At 36.6% G+C, this 16,426-nt stretch overlaps 1 protein-coding gene across 1 annotated transcript in view; it reads left to right on the top strand.

The window, feature by feature from the left end:
• OtopLa (proton channel otopetrin-like a) overlaps positions 1-16,426 on the top strand; it is a 35,498-nt gene that overhangs the window by 16,765 nt on the left and 2,307 nt on the right. Inside the window, 14 exon segments of the mRNA XM_076116623.1 lie at positions 369-518; positions 3,139-3,302; positions 11,747-11,931; positions 12,009-12,244; positions 12,562-12,645; positions 13,072-13,198; positions 13,284-13,444; positions 13,552-13,717; positions 13,846-14,040; positions 14,130-14,507; positions 14,802-15,018; positions 15,304-15,588; positions 15,918-16,155; positions 16,245-16,412. Of these exon segments, the coding sequence (XP_075972738.1) occupies positions 369-518; positions 3,139-3,302; positions 11,747-11,931; positions 12,009-12,244; positions 12,562-12,645; positions 13,072-13,198; positions 13,284-13,444; positions 13,552-13,717; positions 13,846-14,040; positions 14,130-14,507; positions 14,802-15,018; positions 15,304-15,588; positions 15,918-16,155; positions 16,245-16,412 (2,754 nt within the window).

Here is a 16,426-nt window from a genome sequence, read left to right as displayed (position 1 = left end):
ATTCCCACAGGGCGACGTGAACTTTGTTTCCGTATGAAAAGGTGCTAACCTTGTAGATAGGCATCGATATTGATGAGGCACAATCAAAATCAAATATAGAAAAATAATGGACTTGCTTATCGAAAAAACTGTGGAGGAACTGGTAGGTAGCGGCGAATAAAACAATAGCATTAATAGTGTAATGAACTGACACATCGTAATATATCGGCAACCATAATTGTACCTACCTCAGTTTACTTATAGGCTCTTATCGTGCACAAGGAATTCGCAAAATGTTAGGACTATTAAATGCATGGTGCATCTTTTGACAGCGAAAAGGATTTTTTGTAGTATTTTCGCATAAAAATTAAACTGTTATTTTATTCCAGGTGCGCGTGCGCGAGTTCTACATCGCGATGCAGCGTTGCCCCTACATCCACGAGATGAAGGAGCGGCTGCTTGGCGCCCCCGTGGAACCCGAGCAGAGAGAGGCGCCGCGCGTCGAGCCCCAAGACACGCAGGTCGGCACCATCGTCAAAGTGAGCTCATGTCATTCTCATCAACTTATAACCGCTATGAACATTCTTATTTGAAAGCTGAAAACCCGTACCTTCTTTTTATGATACTATTTATTCCGGACCCGATGTATCTTGTAGATCTTCAAGTAAAATATGACCTGCATACAGTATATTTTTTATCAATACATGATTTGCTCTTAATTTTTTATAACTTTACCAAATCGTTTTGGTCCAACCTTCGCGTTTGCAAACAAAATGCCGTTTGCTTGCAATCCCATATTTTTTACTTTGTATTGAACAATAAATTAAAGGAATTATTACATCATTATGATAATTATGATTTGATTAGCCACATTACAGACATCTACATAATTCAAGAAAATGTAACGGTAGAAGGATTTAGAACTTAATATCCTTTGATGATACCTACTTGTTATTTCTCACAGCATATTTCCGGGCCTTTAGATTAACTGAATTCGATTATGGTTAATTAGATACGGGTTTAGCCGTCTATGAAACGTGAAATTTAATTCGAAATCAAGAATGTTCATGGCAGTTTTCATACTATACTTACAAGCTTTGCTATTAATATAAAGCGATTTAAAAAAAAGATTTTAAGAAGCTGAGATTACGATAAAATATTGTAGTTATAAAATTATAGATGTTTTTTAAGTATTTATACACAGGATAGTTTTTCGTAGGAAATCTGCGAACCCGTGGGAGACACAGCGTTAGTAAGTGAATATTTAAGGAACGCAACATTACCTATTCATACACTTTTCATAAATGGTTTATTGCAGTCCATTTCATTTAAGCTGGGCTGTTAATAAATAATTTCAAGCAAACAATTTCAATACTTGAGGGTAGACTTCTTTCAAACATCACATTTTTCTAGACCATAAATTATTCCTTGGTGTTTTCTTACTGTTTTCTATTAGTTTTGAGAATTATTCTAAGAAGTCTATGTATAGTCTAGGCATAACTGTAACACTTTCCTATCATCACATTACTGCACGTAGTTGTGTAGTGGAAGTAGCTAACGGTAAAATGTAGATTGTCTGTAGAACCTCTAGATACTTACTTTTTATAGCATCTGTAGAAATATTGCAGAATGTTATAAGGAAAAGACAGTGTTGCATAACTAACTGTTGATCCCCGTGTTAAGAAAAATGGGGGAAGTTATTTCTTATGGCGAAGATTAAATAAGAATTTATATACATGGATATTCAGAAGAAACTTATCCAAGAACCGAAAACCGGCATCAGCAGATTAACAGCGCGATCACGAACTAACAATATTATGTTTTAAATGAACAGTTTGACATTTGGAAGTCGTTATAATTTAGTATTTTTAATCGGAAAATTGATACTTAATGAATTCTTTCTGGAAAATACATAGATAACTAAATGATTTTTGTTTCATTCGTTGTTAATATTTATCTTGATGTCGGCTGCAAGTTATTCGTGATCGCTCCTAACTTTAAATTGCAACTGTCTTCCCTTGTCCATTTTTGTTAAGTCATAGAAGAACATTTATCTCTTATTCAGTCTACACAGATAGCAGCACCTACATAGTAGTTGCCCATACTATATAGGTGAGATAACGTCCCAGTTTAGCAGATAACAGCATGTATAAAAATAAAACCAATTAAATTAGCAATGCATTGAGTATCACTTGTGTTGTTCACAGCATAAGTTAAAACTTGCAAGCTGAATAGATAAGTGACAAAGTTGACCATGACATCACCCTAACGGGTTTAGTAGTGTAGTAATAAAAATGCAGCTGCAATTGCAATGATTGATGTCATCAATGTTAGATTTATTACTAGTGTAGTTAATAATTTAGAAGTCCCTAGTAGGAGTAGGAGTACAAATACGTTTCAGTGTCTTTAGTCTTTGTTCATTAGTTTTGATAGAATGTTTTGTCTCGTTTTCCAACAAGAACCAGAAACAAAAAAAGTATTTAGCTAGACGAGATTGTGAAGAGAAGACCCAAATGGAAGGATTGGCCAAGTGCACTGTATTTTTTTGGAGTAAGAATATGGGAGTCGACGGGAGCGTCCTTTATGCTGGATTGATATAAAACAAAACAGTATATGAAAAGAGACAAAACATTAGCAATAATAATAGAATTTATTAAATAAATCTATAAATACATCAAGTTATATACTAGCAGATAGAATACATGTTGTTACGCATAGTTTAGTGTCGAATGAAATTTAGATCATCGGTGTGCTTGCCACATGAGACATTTAGGTCAGCGCCTGCCAATATGATACAGCCTCCCTTGAGAGCAGTATCTTTGAAACGGGACAAGATTCAATCAGCCTGTGGAAAGTCGTTCAGCTTCGCTTAATGGTGCTAAAGCTCTAGATTTCTGGAGTTATTACGAGGTTTCTTTTGAATTTGTCAGTGTCCCTTATATTTTATTAATATAGAATTATTAAAGACCTATTTCTATACGTGCAGATAGTTTGTGGATACCAAAGTTTACCTAAATTAATTGATTTGTTTCATTTTCCTAGTACGCGTACTTGCAAGAAAATGATGACTATAAAAGGACGCTAGTAAATTCAGAAGTGGAACTCGTATATCAAAACAAAAAGACAATCATAATATTAGAGTATATGACAATGTTTCAGCTGAATTCCGACGGGTACGGGTCGCACACATCGCCGGCGCGTGCGCCACTCGTCACGGACGAGTGTGAAGCGCCGCCGGACGAGACCGAAGCTCTAACTCCTACTGAGGCAGTGCTCCGCTACAGGGCCTGCTGTCAACCTGACACTACTCCTAAAAATGCCAAGTAAGTGTGCAAATATTTTTTTACACCGGCGCGGTCTATTAATCGACTGAATGGGCAGCCCAGCCCAAATTGTCCAGATCACCAAGTCTTTTGATACTGGTAAAACGTTGAAATAAATTTATTTTGAAGAGTAACGGGTGAGACTTAAAAAAAATACATCAAATCGTATCATATTTTAAACATGTTAAATAGTTGATTTTTTATTTATAGAATACAAATAACTAGATACTAACGCAGCACGTGTGCTCGAAAAAACCCTTAAAAACACCTGTATTTCTACTTCTCTTTAACATAACATTTAAACGGCTAGCTAGCGCTACAGAAAATAACGGCATATATAACCACATCCGTAGACCACTTTGGTATTAAAATCACATCCAGCTGCGCATTAAAACACAGCATTAAACATTTATCTAATGGAAAAACATGCACTGTCCGTCTAGCCGATTTGAAAGTACGCACATAAACGACTGATATCCCATGAATATATGTAATACATCAATTGATTAATACGTGCCCGTGCCGTCACTGAATTATGTATACTTTGATCCAACAATAAATCTCAAACAGGGTGAAACAATAGAATTTTATAGTACCATACATTTGAATAAGTGAGACTAATCTTGGTGCGGTAATTGGAAACCTTTTTCGAGTTCCAATATCCGGATTAGAAGATAAAATATACAATGTTGAATTAGACCTTTTTCTTTCATTTACAGTCTTATCTTTGTTGTTGCAAGCACCGAGTATTTCACAAAGTTACGCCTATTTTCAAACCTTTAATAACCAACCTAATAGGACATGCATTTATTGTATCATTTTATTTGTTTAAGCCGTTTTTAATCTGCCACGTTATAATTTGCAGTAGGCTAAACTGATTATTAAAGCAAAACAAGTGAAACTGAACTGACAAAGAATAATAAACGAGCATTTAACTCGGAACTATCTCTATGAACATAAACGATGCTTAATTCAGGGGCCGAAACAAGTTCCGAGGTCAAAAATACTGATTTTACTGACCAAAAATTCAAAAATACTGACCAAATACAGACCATTTCTAAACCGTTTTTCAGGTGAACGGTGTGAAATAAAAAAAAAATACAGTCGAATTGAAAAGACAAAATCCTTTTTAGATGTCGGTTAAAAAGATTATTTTCGGTTATTGGTCTCCATCATCCCCATAGTCAACCAGCACCGCCTTTTTATTGTGTTAAAGAGCTTTTTCTATTGTTAGTAAAGTTTTCGATCTGGTCTTACGAATTTTTAATCAGGTCTTACGAATTTTCAATCAGGTCTTACGAATTTTCAATCAGGACTTACGAATTTTCAATCAGGTCTTACGAATTTTCAATCAGGTCTTACGAATTTTCAATCAGGACTTACGAATTTTTAATCAGGTCTTACGAATTTTCAATCAGGTCTTACGAATTTTCAATCAGGTCTTACGAATTTTCGATCAGGTCACGTGTCCGGACGCGAGTTTAGAAGTTTTTAAAAATTACAGAAAAGTGTGCAACGGCGCTAAAAAATTTTCACTTTATACTATTGATTTCAAAAAAATAGTAAATTTTAATTTGCTATTCTATTGAAGTCATGTGATGCTGTAATGGATGTATACATATATTACGTAGATCATCCACATAATATCGAGCATCCAAAGCAGCCCTCTGATATCATTACTGGGCAAATCGAGAATGTAAGATTGGCCAACAGCTAAGGAAAACCAAAAAAATATCGTTGAGTTTGGAAAAATACTGACTATACTGACCGATTTTCAAAAATACTGACTTTTACTGACCAGGTCCAAAAATACTGACTTTTACTGACTTTACTGACCTGTTTCGGCCCCTGTTAATTGACAGTAATGCCTCCACGTTTTGCTGCAAGTAGAACTGGATCAAATTAAAAGATTCATAAGGTTTTCAAACAATAGACCGCATGTTGTGAACAATAAGTTAAATGTATCAAACGACTTATTGAAATATTGGTGCTTTTTGTATTTGCGTGCTAAATGTGCAAAGGATACCTAATGAAGCGTCTCGCTAAACATATACCTATTATCTGAAACTGATTAAAGTTTTTCTGTAACTCCTACATATATTTTACTGAACTTGAAATTTTAATCGCTGTTTTTACGACTTTATGTGGTTTCTTCGATCACACCCGTATATTGTTAAATAAACTAATGTCGAATGATCTCATCGTCCCACGAAACCGATAACAAATCTAATGGCTTAACAACCTATTTATACCAAAATAAAACCAACAAATAAACCGCTTTTAGATACGTAAATTACGGTCTATTTAACAAAAAAAGGACATAATGTCCAGGACAAAAAGCCCCGATGAACAATTTAAAAATAAATAAAGGGGAGGAAGCTGTAATCAAAGCACTTCCACGTCGCATGGATGGACAATCGATTAAATGGTTCCGTACCTACCCATATGAAGCTAAATAAAGGCATGTGTAAATATAAATAAGTAGTATAACTTAAACCTTATTTCATGCAAAATAGAGTACATTTTCATTTGTAACATGATATAAGGTAACGCGTTTGAGACGCCCGAAGGCGTTATTGTGGACGGGTTGAGAATATCAGCATTGTACCGGGATAGAACAGTTATAAGTAATTGACCTATGTAAATATTTATACACACGTACATTACGGCGAATAAAAAATAATATCGGCTTCATTTTTGTGCGTATTACGTTCCATTTGCGTCATATGTATCCGATAGCACGTAATTTGACAAAGGGGAGTTCGGTAAGGGATCCTTAAGTAGATATAAATGTCTGGCAAGGGTATGCACGAGTGTATTATCGGGCGCTTCAAGCTCGCCGATGACAGTAATAGATTTCGATATGATATGAGAGTCCTTTATGTATGTAATGTATTTACTCTTTTATTTGGTTATTGTAAGACGCCAGACGTATCTATAAAGACAGCATTTGATTTCTTCGGAGAATTTTGTATCTCCGGCCGGATCACAGTATTTGTTTTGTAAATCTGAAAACGGCAAAATCAAGGCCATTTTATGCCTTTTTAGACGTAAAATGACCAAAAAGTTCAGGAAGGCTGTAATTTTACGAACACATTTGAATTTTAGTTTCCAAAGTACATAAGTTATTTCGAATCATTAAATTCACAGTGATATAGAGTCTTTAAATATCTATTAATATTGCAATATAATCGAACAATGATCTAATCAACAGATTTGGCCGACTTATTTATGGATTCTAAAGTCATTCATCCATAATATTATGTAAACGTACATTGTGTTCACAAGGTCGATTGTAATAGACATTGTGTCATTGCTGTGTTATATGCAATTAGTTGCCGTCTCGAGTCAGCCTCTTAATGCGGTGTTTATTTAACAAGGCGAGTAATCAATGAATCTGTCTAGATTCCTACATAATGTTATGTGTCTGTCATACTATATATAAAGGTATCTTTTCTCGTTTGTAACTTCGTTAGTAAATACGTGAGAATAATAGGACAGCTAAAATATATAGGTATTATTACTATACTGTGGAAAGATTTCTATTGTAAATATTCTTGTGATCCTTTAGATAGGTAATAAAAATAAATTAATAAAATCATTCCATAAATAGGTAGGTACTTTAACTAAATAAATTAATTTTATGTTTAGCAATCAATTTATAAATATAAAATGTTCCATTACTAAGTGACCGACTGACTAATGGACAACGCACAGCAGAAACTACTGAGCGTAGAAATTTGAAATTTGATATATTATAAAGATTCTTAGGAAGTGTAGAGGAGCACTAAGACTGTGCGGTATCAGTACAGATAGAATTTCATCTTTAAAGGAGTATTGTTAGCAACTATCCTATAGAGAAACCATCTATTCGAAATGTACACTAACTGTTATGCCATGGGGGCTACTTGCATATTGTTATTAATGTTTCTTCCCCACACTGTCAAACGCACCCCCATAGGTTTCCATATTAATTGATGTGGCGTCGCCTGCATTCAATGGCATGGTGCCAATTTCGGTGTTATGTTTGTATACAGAGTGTAGTGTGACTTTGAATATCTTTGGCTTTTTGTTTTCACGTCTTATCTCTTTACTAAGGTCGTTGAACCCACTTGAACTTATTATATTTCTTTTATCGATTTATTCTCGTCGTTGCTCGTTGGCTTTGTCTTTATGAGATAATGAAACACCATTGTATATTTTGGTGAAATTTTGCGCTAAGAAAAAATATTTGGTATTAATTTTGTGCTTAATAAGTTACATAAACATCTTAGGTAACTATGACAGAAGATCTAGACTGTTAAAAAAACCATTTGAAACAAGCAATGACTCAAAATTAGAATTCTTTATGATTATTTTAACGCGTCGCAAAAATTACTAGGTAAGACTCATCAACTACAATTACTTTCTACCATTCTCTGAATAAAAAGGGTGAAAATTCTTCAAACTAAGTCCTTTTATATTATAAATACTCTCAACGCTATCATTTACGTGGTCTCGTCTAAAAATAATCCACCCCTGTCTATCCCACGGGTGCAGTAAAACCGAATGAAGGATAATTTTAAGTGACACCCATCACCTGTACAATAATTAATCAGTTTGTCAACATTCATGACTATCGTGGGGATCAAAATTTTCAGGTTTTTCGACAGTTGACTTAAAAATTGTTATTTTTCGTGATGATATTACTAACATATCTTCATTGTATGATGATGCCAACTGCATCTGTCCGTTATCACTTAGGTATATCGACTTACATTACAAGTAGTAGAATACAATATACTATGATTGAATACGGATATGAGTTTAGTAGGAATATGATTAGATTACCAGTTAGAATTATCTTTTATTCCGAGACTAGTAGAATATATATATAATAGCATTAGGAACCTTTTAAGAAAATACCTAATCCACATTGCTGTAGCGCAGGCATAAACGATCGTAAAACCCTGAGTCAATAGTATTACAAATCCACACTGAAAATATTTTACACACGTATGATTTGCATAAATATTTACATGAAACTGGCTCGGTAAGCGCTAGGGAAAATTGTACACATGTAAAATTTGAATATACAGTTACGTAACTAGCTACGTTAGTCGTAGAATATTTTAATACACATTACATAAAATGCAGATTAAAGAGTAACGTAGAAAATTTTACACTTTTTGTAAAATTCTCATCCCATCTTGTCTCTAACGTCGTTCATCTCTGCGCTACGATAAGCGGCATTTTATCTTTCTTTTACCCTTTCAGAAGCTTAAAATATTTAGCCCTTGTGTCTCGCGTTGTTGTGTTTCAACAACGACAGACGACTTTCAACATCACCACAAAATTATTCACGGCAGCTTGCCCCAATAAAATAACCTTTTCACAACAAACGGGTCAAGAGACGTTTGAATAAAAACTTGAAAAATTAACCCATTTTCTCGTACAAAGACTGTGATATCGTACAATCCTGTTTAAAAGGAGGGCGTTGGAGTATTGCGTAATAAGCCGTTTGTATGCACGTGGCAATTTTAGCATGTCTCCGGGTCACCATTGCACTAATTATAGTCTCTTAACTAAATTCTGAACGCGCTGTCGAGGTTTTGCAATTACTGAGCTTCTGTTACTACCTTACTGACTTACTTTTGCTACAAATTAAGCAATTTGTTTCCCAATTTTAGGTTGACAACAACAACATAATAAAAGTGCTATCATGGTAACATTAACATGAATGGAGTACAAATAAATATAAAAGGATGAGAGAAGAGATGTAATGGACAATATTTTATGGTGCTTTATTTACATCGATGATCGCCTACTTAGATCTACTCATAGATCTAAATACATTATTAACGTAGCGTAATCGAATCTCAATATCAACCAATAACGAACCATGCCAAAACACTAGTCATTGCTATTTCATCTAGTAAAATAACAACAATCAAATCTTGAGCCAACTCGTTCAGTTCTTATAAAAGTCATAATTTCAGTCTATAAATTATAAATAGCAAGCCGAGAAATGGTCCATAAATTAAGTATTAATGATTTCGTAGTAACGTTTTGTTGTGGACCAAAACAATAACAGCTACTGAACTCACGTAATACTATGGTTAAAAAATGTATAGTAAACTTGGCTCTTGATTTAGTTCATTGAACTCATAAAGCAAAGAGCATCGTTCGGGCATGTGCATCGCCTTCTAACCGGCTATTATAAATACTTTTAATAACAGGAGTTCTGATGACTGCAATTCAGTTTCTTTTTAGGATTGTTCTAAGTACTTTTATATCTTGTAGTAATTAATGTCAGTGTAGATATTTGCGGAAGCAGGTACCTAGTTAGTCTTCAATCCCGCAGTATGAGCAGTAAAATTTTAGTTACTGTTACTATTGCCCAGAATATGACTGTATGTATATATTGTTACCTTTGTTTATATTTCTATAAAATTCTTAATATGTCTTCTGTAATCCTATATCTACATGAAATATACACTTAACTATTAAGTCGATGTATAAAAAAGAAAGGCCCTCCTTCATATATTTTTAGTTTCAAGGTTAATAAATCTCCCCAGTAATCTAGGGAGTGTAAGAATAATATACAAGTATAGCACAGCTGTTTGTCCTTGAGTTTCTTCCCGGGGCAGTCGTAAACGTCGCCTCAGGGGATATGTTCAGTAGCATTAATGGACTGTCAAGGAGTAATGCAACATTGTTTACGTACTATAACTTTACTACATTGTCCGTTGTTTCAAAACTTTTGCAAATAAAATGAACTTTTTGATCAAAAGCTATCGAATATCGATTACGTTTTACTTCTGAGTATTCTGGAATAAAAACTTTTTCCTCCCGTGGCCTTGTTCCGTGACATTTCTTTGTTTCAACTAATGGCATCGTACACGTGCATGTGCATAGGGATGGCAGCTAGTGCGTAGTGCCGGGGTGTGTTCGGAGGTTGGGGACAAGGGCCAGGTCAGTGGGTCGCTCGCGCAGCCTCCCAAAGCATTCCCGGAGAGACGCGCCTCTATCGACCGCGTGCCGCCAATGCTAGGGCTGCCCAAAATCCGTGGCGTAATCTCTTCATTGCCATTAAATTCCGTAGTTTAATGTTCGTTGAGTAACGATTTCTGTATTTAACGTTGTTTGAAATGTTAAGTAATACTTTAACTCTTGCTTAAAAGATTTACAAGGCAAGTAACGACAATCCTGTTAAATTTCACATAACATCTCATTTTCTTTGTTATCCTCGACAAAATAAAATAAAAAATCAGTGCGTTTGTTTAGATTGACTTCTCAAATATTAAAACCTCATTCTGCAAGGGATTATATTTCGACACTCCTTCCATAAGCAATACAAAAGATCCCTCCGCTATTAAAGAGTGCAATTTATACAAAATGGGGTGCGTACAGAGGGTCGGTGCCGCCCCTGTTTCGGGAGTACAAGTTGCGCGCAGCATCCATTACTGCGCAACTCTCGGCACATTCGAGCCAGAGGCACAGTTCGACGCCGCACCGCCATACTTCCGGCGATCTTTAAAGTGTTCCTCGGTCCTTTGCCCGTCCTTCACCCTGAAGCACTCCATTATGGGCACTTTGTAATTCCCTCTACCGGTCTGAGTGTATACGAGTGATGGGGAAAGATAAGCATCAGCCAGCGGAGGCTGAAGTGAAGGTAGCGACGGTGGATCTCGAAGCTGTGGATAACATGGCGACCCTGCCGGTCGGCCAGCACCGGCAACAGGGGAGTGACATCGCGATCGCGGAGAAGCACAACAACGCTAACAAAGAAATGGAGCTGAAATGCGTACAACCCAAACCATCCAAGAAGTATGTTGCATACATATGCTATTATAGTTTTTGTGTTATATGATTACTTTTTTTTGCAATTAAAAAAATGCAGTGTTTAAAAATATAGATCAATCTATACATGGCTTCATATTTGTTTACATTTTATAACATAAATATGTTGTACTTACCACACCTTTATGTGAAGTAGGTACCTACCTACTTTGGACTTAGTTTAAAAATGAACAATATTTTTAGTTAAACTTAAAAATTCAATACTATTTTTAAATTCAAAATATGGTTAATAATTTATCTGACATTAAAAAATAATTAGTTAACTAAAAAAAATTCAATACAGTGATTTTATATTGTTAAATTTTTAAGGCGTTTCAGAATATTCGGAACTTGAGTAAAAATAAGTACTTTAAAACTACGTCTATACCTCTTAAGGTATACAACCTCCTCTAACCGTATTAGTATAATAATATAGAGACGTTAAGATTACGGTCGTATTATAGGTTCCGTAAACCGTAAAACTTTATTCCCACTTGGGATCGGACCGGCTTCTTTGTTACGAGCCGAATATTGTTCAGCACCGGTAGTAAACTATAAGATCAACAATGTTACCGGCTTACCTGTTATCTATATACATAGTAATAATTACTCTTTTTTCACAGAACTTCCCTCTTCATCATCTCGAGTTTCATCTACGCCAAACTCCTTGTCGTCGTGTGCATAGCTTATGTTATCAGCGATGTCATCACACACAACCTACCCCTCTACTACTACGAGGGATTCTTCACCTACCTTTATGGCATGAGCATCCTGTTCCTGCTTTACGTCTTCTGCTTCCTGTTGCAAGGTTTGTATTATTAACAACAAATATTCTACATGTAATTATTTGAACAGATAAATATAACTCTTTGAGTTTTTGTCCAGAGAGTGCATGCTGCAGCGGCAGTCCTCCGAAACCGAAACCTCCACCAAAAGAAAAGAAGCCCAAGAAAGAAAAAGAAAAGAAAACCAAAGATAAGGAAGCAAAAGAAGGCAAAGACGGAAAGGAAGGCAAAGATGGCAAGAAAGATAAGAAAGATGGAAAGTCCAAGGACAAGGGCAAAGACAAAGACGCCGATAAAGAGAAGCCAACCAAAGAATCCAAGAAACAAAGCTTCCAGGTGAGTGGGGTCACATCGCACCTTCACACTCATTATACACAGCACATCCATATTTTTGTATTTAACATTATTACACCCTCTCTATTTGTCGCTTTAGCGTGTCGTCCTGTGTTAGATAACCACATGTTTATTTAATTATTTTCAATAATGTGATTTATTATTTTAACTAAGTATTTGTGATACGCACTGGTTCGCAATTTATTATTTGGCCGTTCACTTATATCATGGTCAACGCTTCGTCCGAACACATCAGGCCGCATGATCCCTTTTTTGTTTACGCTGCCTACTTTTTTGTTTTTTCCATATCATTTGGGCAGGAGGTGTATCCCCGTAAGATGCGTGATAAAGTTCGTCAACAGCAATTGCAATTGCAAATGGCGCAATTGTATGCGTCCGACCAGGTGAGGTACATCTTGACGCATCCTGCTTGACGTGTATCATATTATCATTGCGGAGTGCTTTGGATGTGCTGTCGTAGTTCGTTTTGTTCATATCGCTTCTCTGTGTTCGCTATTGTATCACCTTGCTTCTATAAGGACTTCGTATAATCACATTTTACACAACATTCAACTTGACTGCAGTCAGTAGAATTGCATCGACATTTCCTGAGTGGACAAATAACAAACAATTCCTGTTTCATTTAGTATTACTAATTGTATTATTTAAGCTAGTTGCGTTTGCCACCAACATTATTTGAAAACCAACCAACAAAAATCTTATTCCAATATAACAAATCGGTTCTTGCTGCATTGATGTGCATCAGGTTTGCCCTTGAGGTTGGAGAGTGTAGTTCGTTTAATAAAAATACTTTTTATTTATATTTACAGCAGCAACAACAGCAACAAGATATTGTTGAACTTGAAGCTGGACCGGTGGCCAGGCCAGTACGCAGGCGCAAAACTTCCCAGAACGATCACAGCCATGGCAGCTTCTTCCTTAGAATCGGCGCTATTGGTAAGAGTTCATTGACCGTTTAAGGTCGTATTTGGTAATGTGATGAATCTTAAACAAAATGATAATGTGTTTTTTGCCATTTCAGCATTTGGTCTCGGTACTATGATCTATAACGGGTTGGAATTCGGTACATTCTTCGAATTGCCTTTGGATTCGCCTTGTTATTTGATTTTGAAGGGGGTTAATCCGGTTCTGCAAATGGTCTTCACCTTTATGCAAATGTACTTCATATTTATGAATTCAAGGGTAAGATTAAAACAAAACAATTAAATGTGAAATGACTACTTTTTCTAAAGCAAAATTTAAAAAAAGGAGTGACGGAACATAAGATTCAACGTTTCTTTATCTTTTAGCTTAACATTCATCGATTCAAAGTCATTGCTCGGTTTGGACTAATGCACGTGGTTGCAACAAACATTTGCGTTTGGATTCGTACTTTGGTATTAGAATCCCTAAAGGAAATCACCGATTATCACGTAAAGAATCCCCAGGGTATCTCAGGAGAAGGCGTACTTGGAAGTAAGTCACTTACTTTATGTAATCCTACAGCAAACAGCTTTTCGCACTTTCGTAATTTTATCTTTACTATTTTTCTAATCTAAATGTTATTCATAATTCCAAAGAATCATTTTCATTGTTGTATAAAGAACTGAATGATGCATCTTCAGAAGTCATCCGTAAGCACACTCTGAGGCATTCGGGAAAAGTGTTCGGTGCTGCTTCCACTGCCGCTACCACTGTCGCATCTACTGTCATTACCACCGCTAAGAGCGCTGGAGAGCAACTCATGAACGTTGTCACCTCCACGTCCACTGCTGCTCCAACCACCACTCCCACTACAAGTTAGTACTCCACTTATTTATTTTCTGTCCCTGTTCTCCTAACAACTGCATGTATGTCAATTAAAATGTGTTTTGGACTAATTTTTCAGCGACTACTACTCTCTCATCATATCATAACGTGGGTGGTGGGTTCCTTCCTAAGTCAAAATTGATCGACACTATTAAGAGTACAGTAGGTTACGAGAATGGCATGGGATATGGTCGGGAGTTCAGAGAATGGCCCAATGACAATCCTTTCACCACAACCTCTTTTGCACCACTAACAACGGAGTCAGATAAAGTGACTCAAACACAGACGGCCATGTTAGAAGTATTCCAATGGCTGCGTACTTCTACTCTGAAACCGATCGTTAACGCCATATCCACTATGATGCCGAGCACGACCACCGGACAGATAGTAACTGATAGAGACGAATGGGGCAATAGTGTTGAAACTTATCGCGTAGATGAACCACCGCATTCGCCAGGTTTGTCGTTGGAGTGTCGTATTGATTATTTCGAACGTTAACCGCCGTTGCACTTTTTATTTGCAGATTGTAAAATGTTGTTTATGTTTATTACATTCCCCACGTTCGCATTCGTTGCACATTCGTTTCCACACAATGATTTATTTTAAGGGTGAACATTACTTTACGTCTTTTGCATGTATAAGTTTAATAGTTTAGTTTTAATTTTATTCAGTAGTTTGAAAGTTTTAATTTTAATATCTCATATAAAAAATTCCATTGAATCATACAACCTAACTTTAACCTTATTTTCAGTGCCCAATTCGTCTGAGATCTTCGAGTCGTTCGACTCCCTGAACCCAGCTGCGCTGATCGCCAATATCGATAACACAACGGTGTGCGGCCGGAACCCAATTATGGGCACTATCGTAACTGACTCGGCACCTTATCTGTATCCGTTCATCATTGAGTACTCCCTCATCGGCGCTGCCGTCATTTACGTTATGTGGAAGCACATCGGCCGCTACCCCAGGTAAATAATATTCTGCATAGATTTATTCTACGTAATAGGCACCTGTAACACTAGATTGTACAGTAATTGTCTTATTTTTGGATCCCGTTTGCACCTCACATACCTAACAATGAAAAATAATCCACCATGCCCACTTAACCGCTTGAAAATTCCATTGTTCTCATCTAGTAGTAGTATAAATATTAACTCTAGACTACCCATATAACCCATAGCATAGATAGAGAGTATATAGAGCGAAAGATTAGCAACACAGACTCGACTGACACGGCACGCGTTTCGTTGCAGCGTGGCCAACGACGAAGATCTGGAAAGACGTCTGGAGGCTGTTCTCTCCCGCAGGGCAGCGGCGCTTGCAGCGGCACAACGTGGAAACAGAGTCGATTGTGCTGGAGCCTCCAAAGGACTCTTCTGCGGACTACTGCTGCTGGTGGCCTCTCTGATCTGCCTGATTCTCTTCTTCGTCCTGATAAGACACCAAGAGTTGAAGCGCTTGTCCATCTATTTGGCTGACGTGTCCCACTGTGCTTTGATGGTCCTGTCTATTTTGGCGATCCTGATTGGATTCATTCGGTAAGATTTTTGAACTATATTACACAACATTAGATCAATAGTTAAACATTTTACGTGTTCATTTTAGTTTACTCATGTAGTCTTTAGTTTGTGTTTAATTTTGTGTTTTTGTTTTTCCCGACCCAATTTTACTTTCCTTTCCTACATTCCTTTACTCCTTCACGTTAAACACTGCTCCAATTTGTTTTTTTGTTTTGCACAATGACCGTGCTAACCCACTTTACCGACAAAACATTTTCCAAACAATCCATCATTGTTTTGTTCTTCATGTAAACTATTTGTTTCCTCTTTCTGTTTACCATTTTTGGTTTTGCTCACTGTGTAATTAGTGGTCGTGTTATGAAATGGAGCAATTCTCCTCCCTCCTGTACCGAGCCTCTTCGCAGGGTGCAATCTTTGAAGTTCCGTTCCGAAGAACAATCTGACTTGAACGACATCCTGCTGCGTGTGTCTGCGTTCGGCCTCTTCGTGTATGCAGTCTTCAGCGTCATCGCTGGAGGAATGGGAGCCTTCACTCACGAACCGAACCTCCTCGTCATGATCACTGGTTGCTTGAGTGTACTTCAGGTATAGTATTTTTTTTAATTCTGTGGATTTTTTCATTTAGACAATTACATAAAATATTAAGAATAATTCTGTTATTTTTATTATTTAAGGTTGTTCTCCAATTGCTGTTTATCGCTGATGTATCCCGACGTCGCGTACACCTACCGGAACAAGAACGCAGCAAGCCTGCTCGTCAAGCCGTCACCTTCCTGCTCATCTGCAATGTTACTATGTGGCTCATCTACACCTTCGAGGCCCAGAAAGTCCTGGCTAACCCTGTAAGTAACTACTT

Source organism: Anticarsia gemmatalis, chromosome 7, assembly GCF_050436995.1.
Source record: "Anticarsia gemmatalis isolate Benzon Research Colony breed Stoneville strain chromosome 7, ilAntGemm2 primary, whole genome shotgun sequence".
NCBI classification, from domain to species: Eukaryota; Metazoa; Arthropoda; class Insecta; order Lepidoptera; family Erebidae; genus Anticarsia; species Anticarsia gemmatalis.
This window is presented reverse-complemented; position numbering and strand designations above follow the sequence as displayed.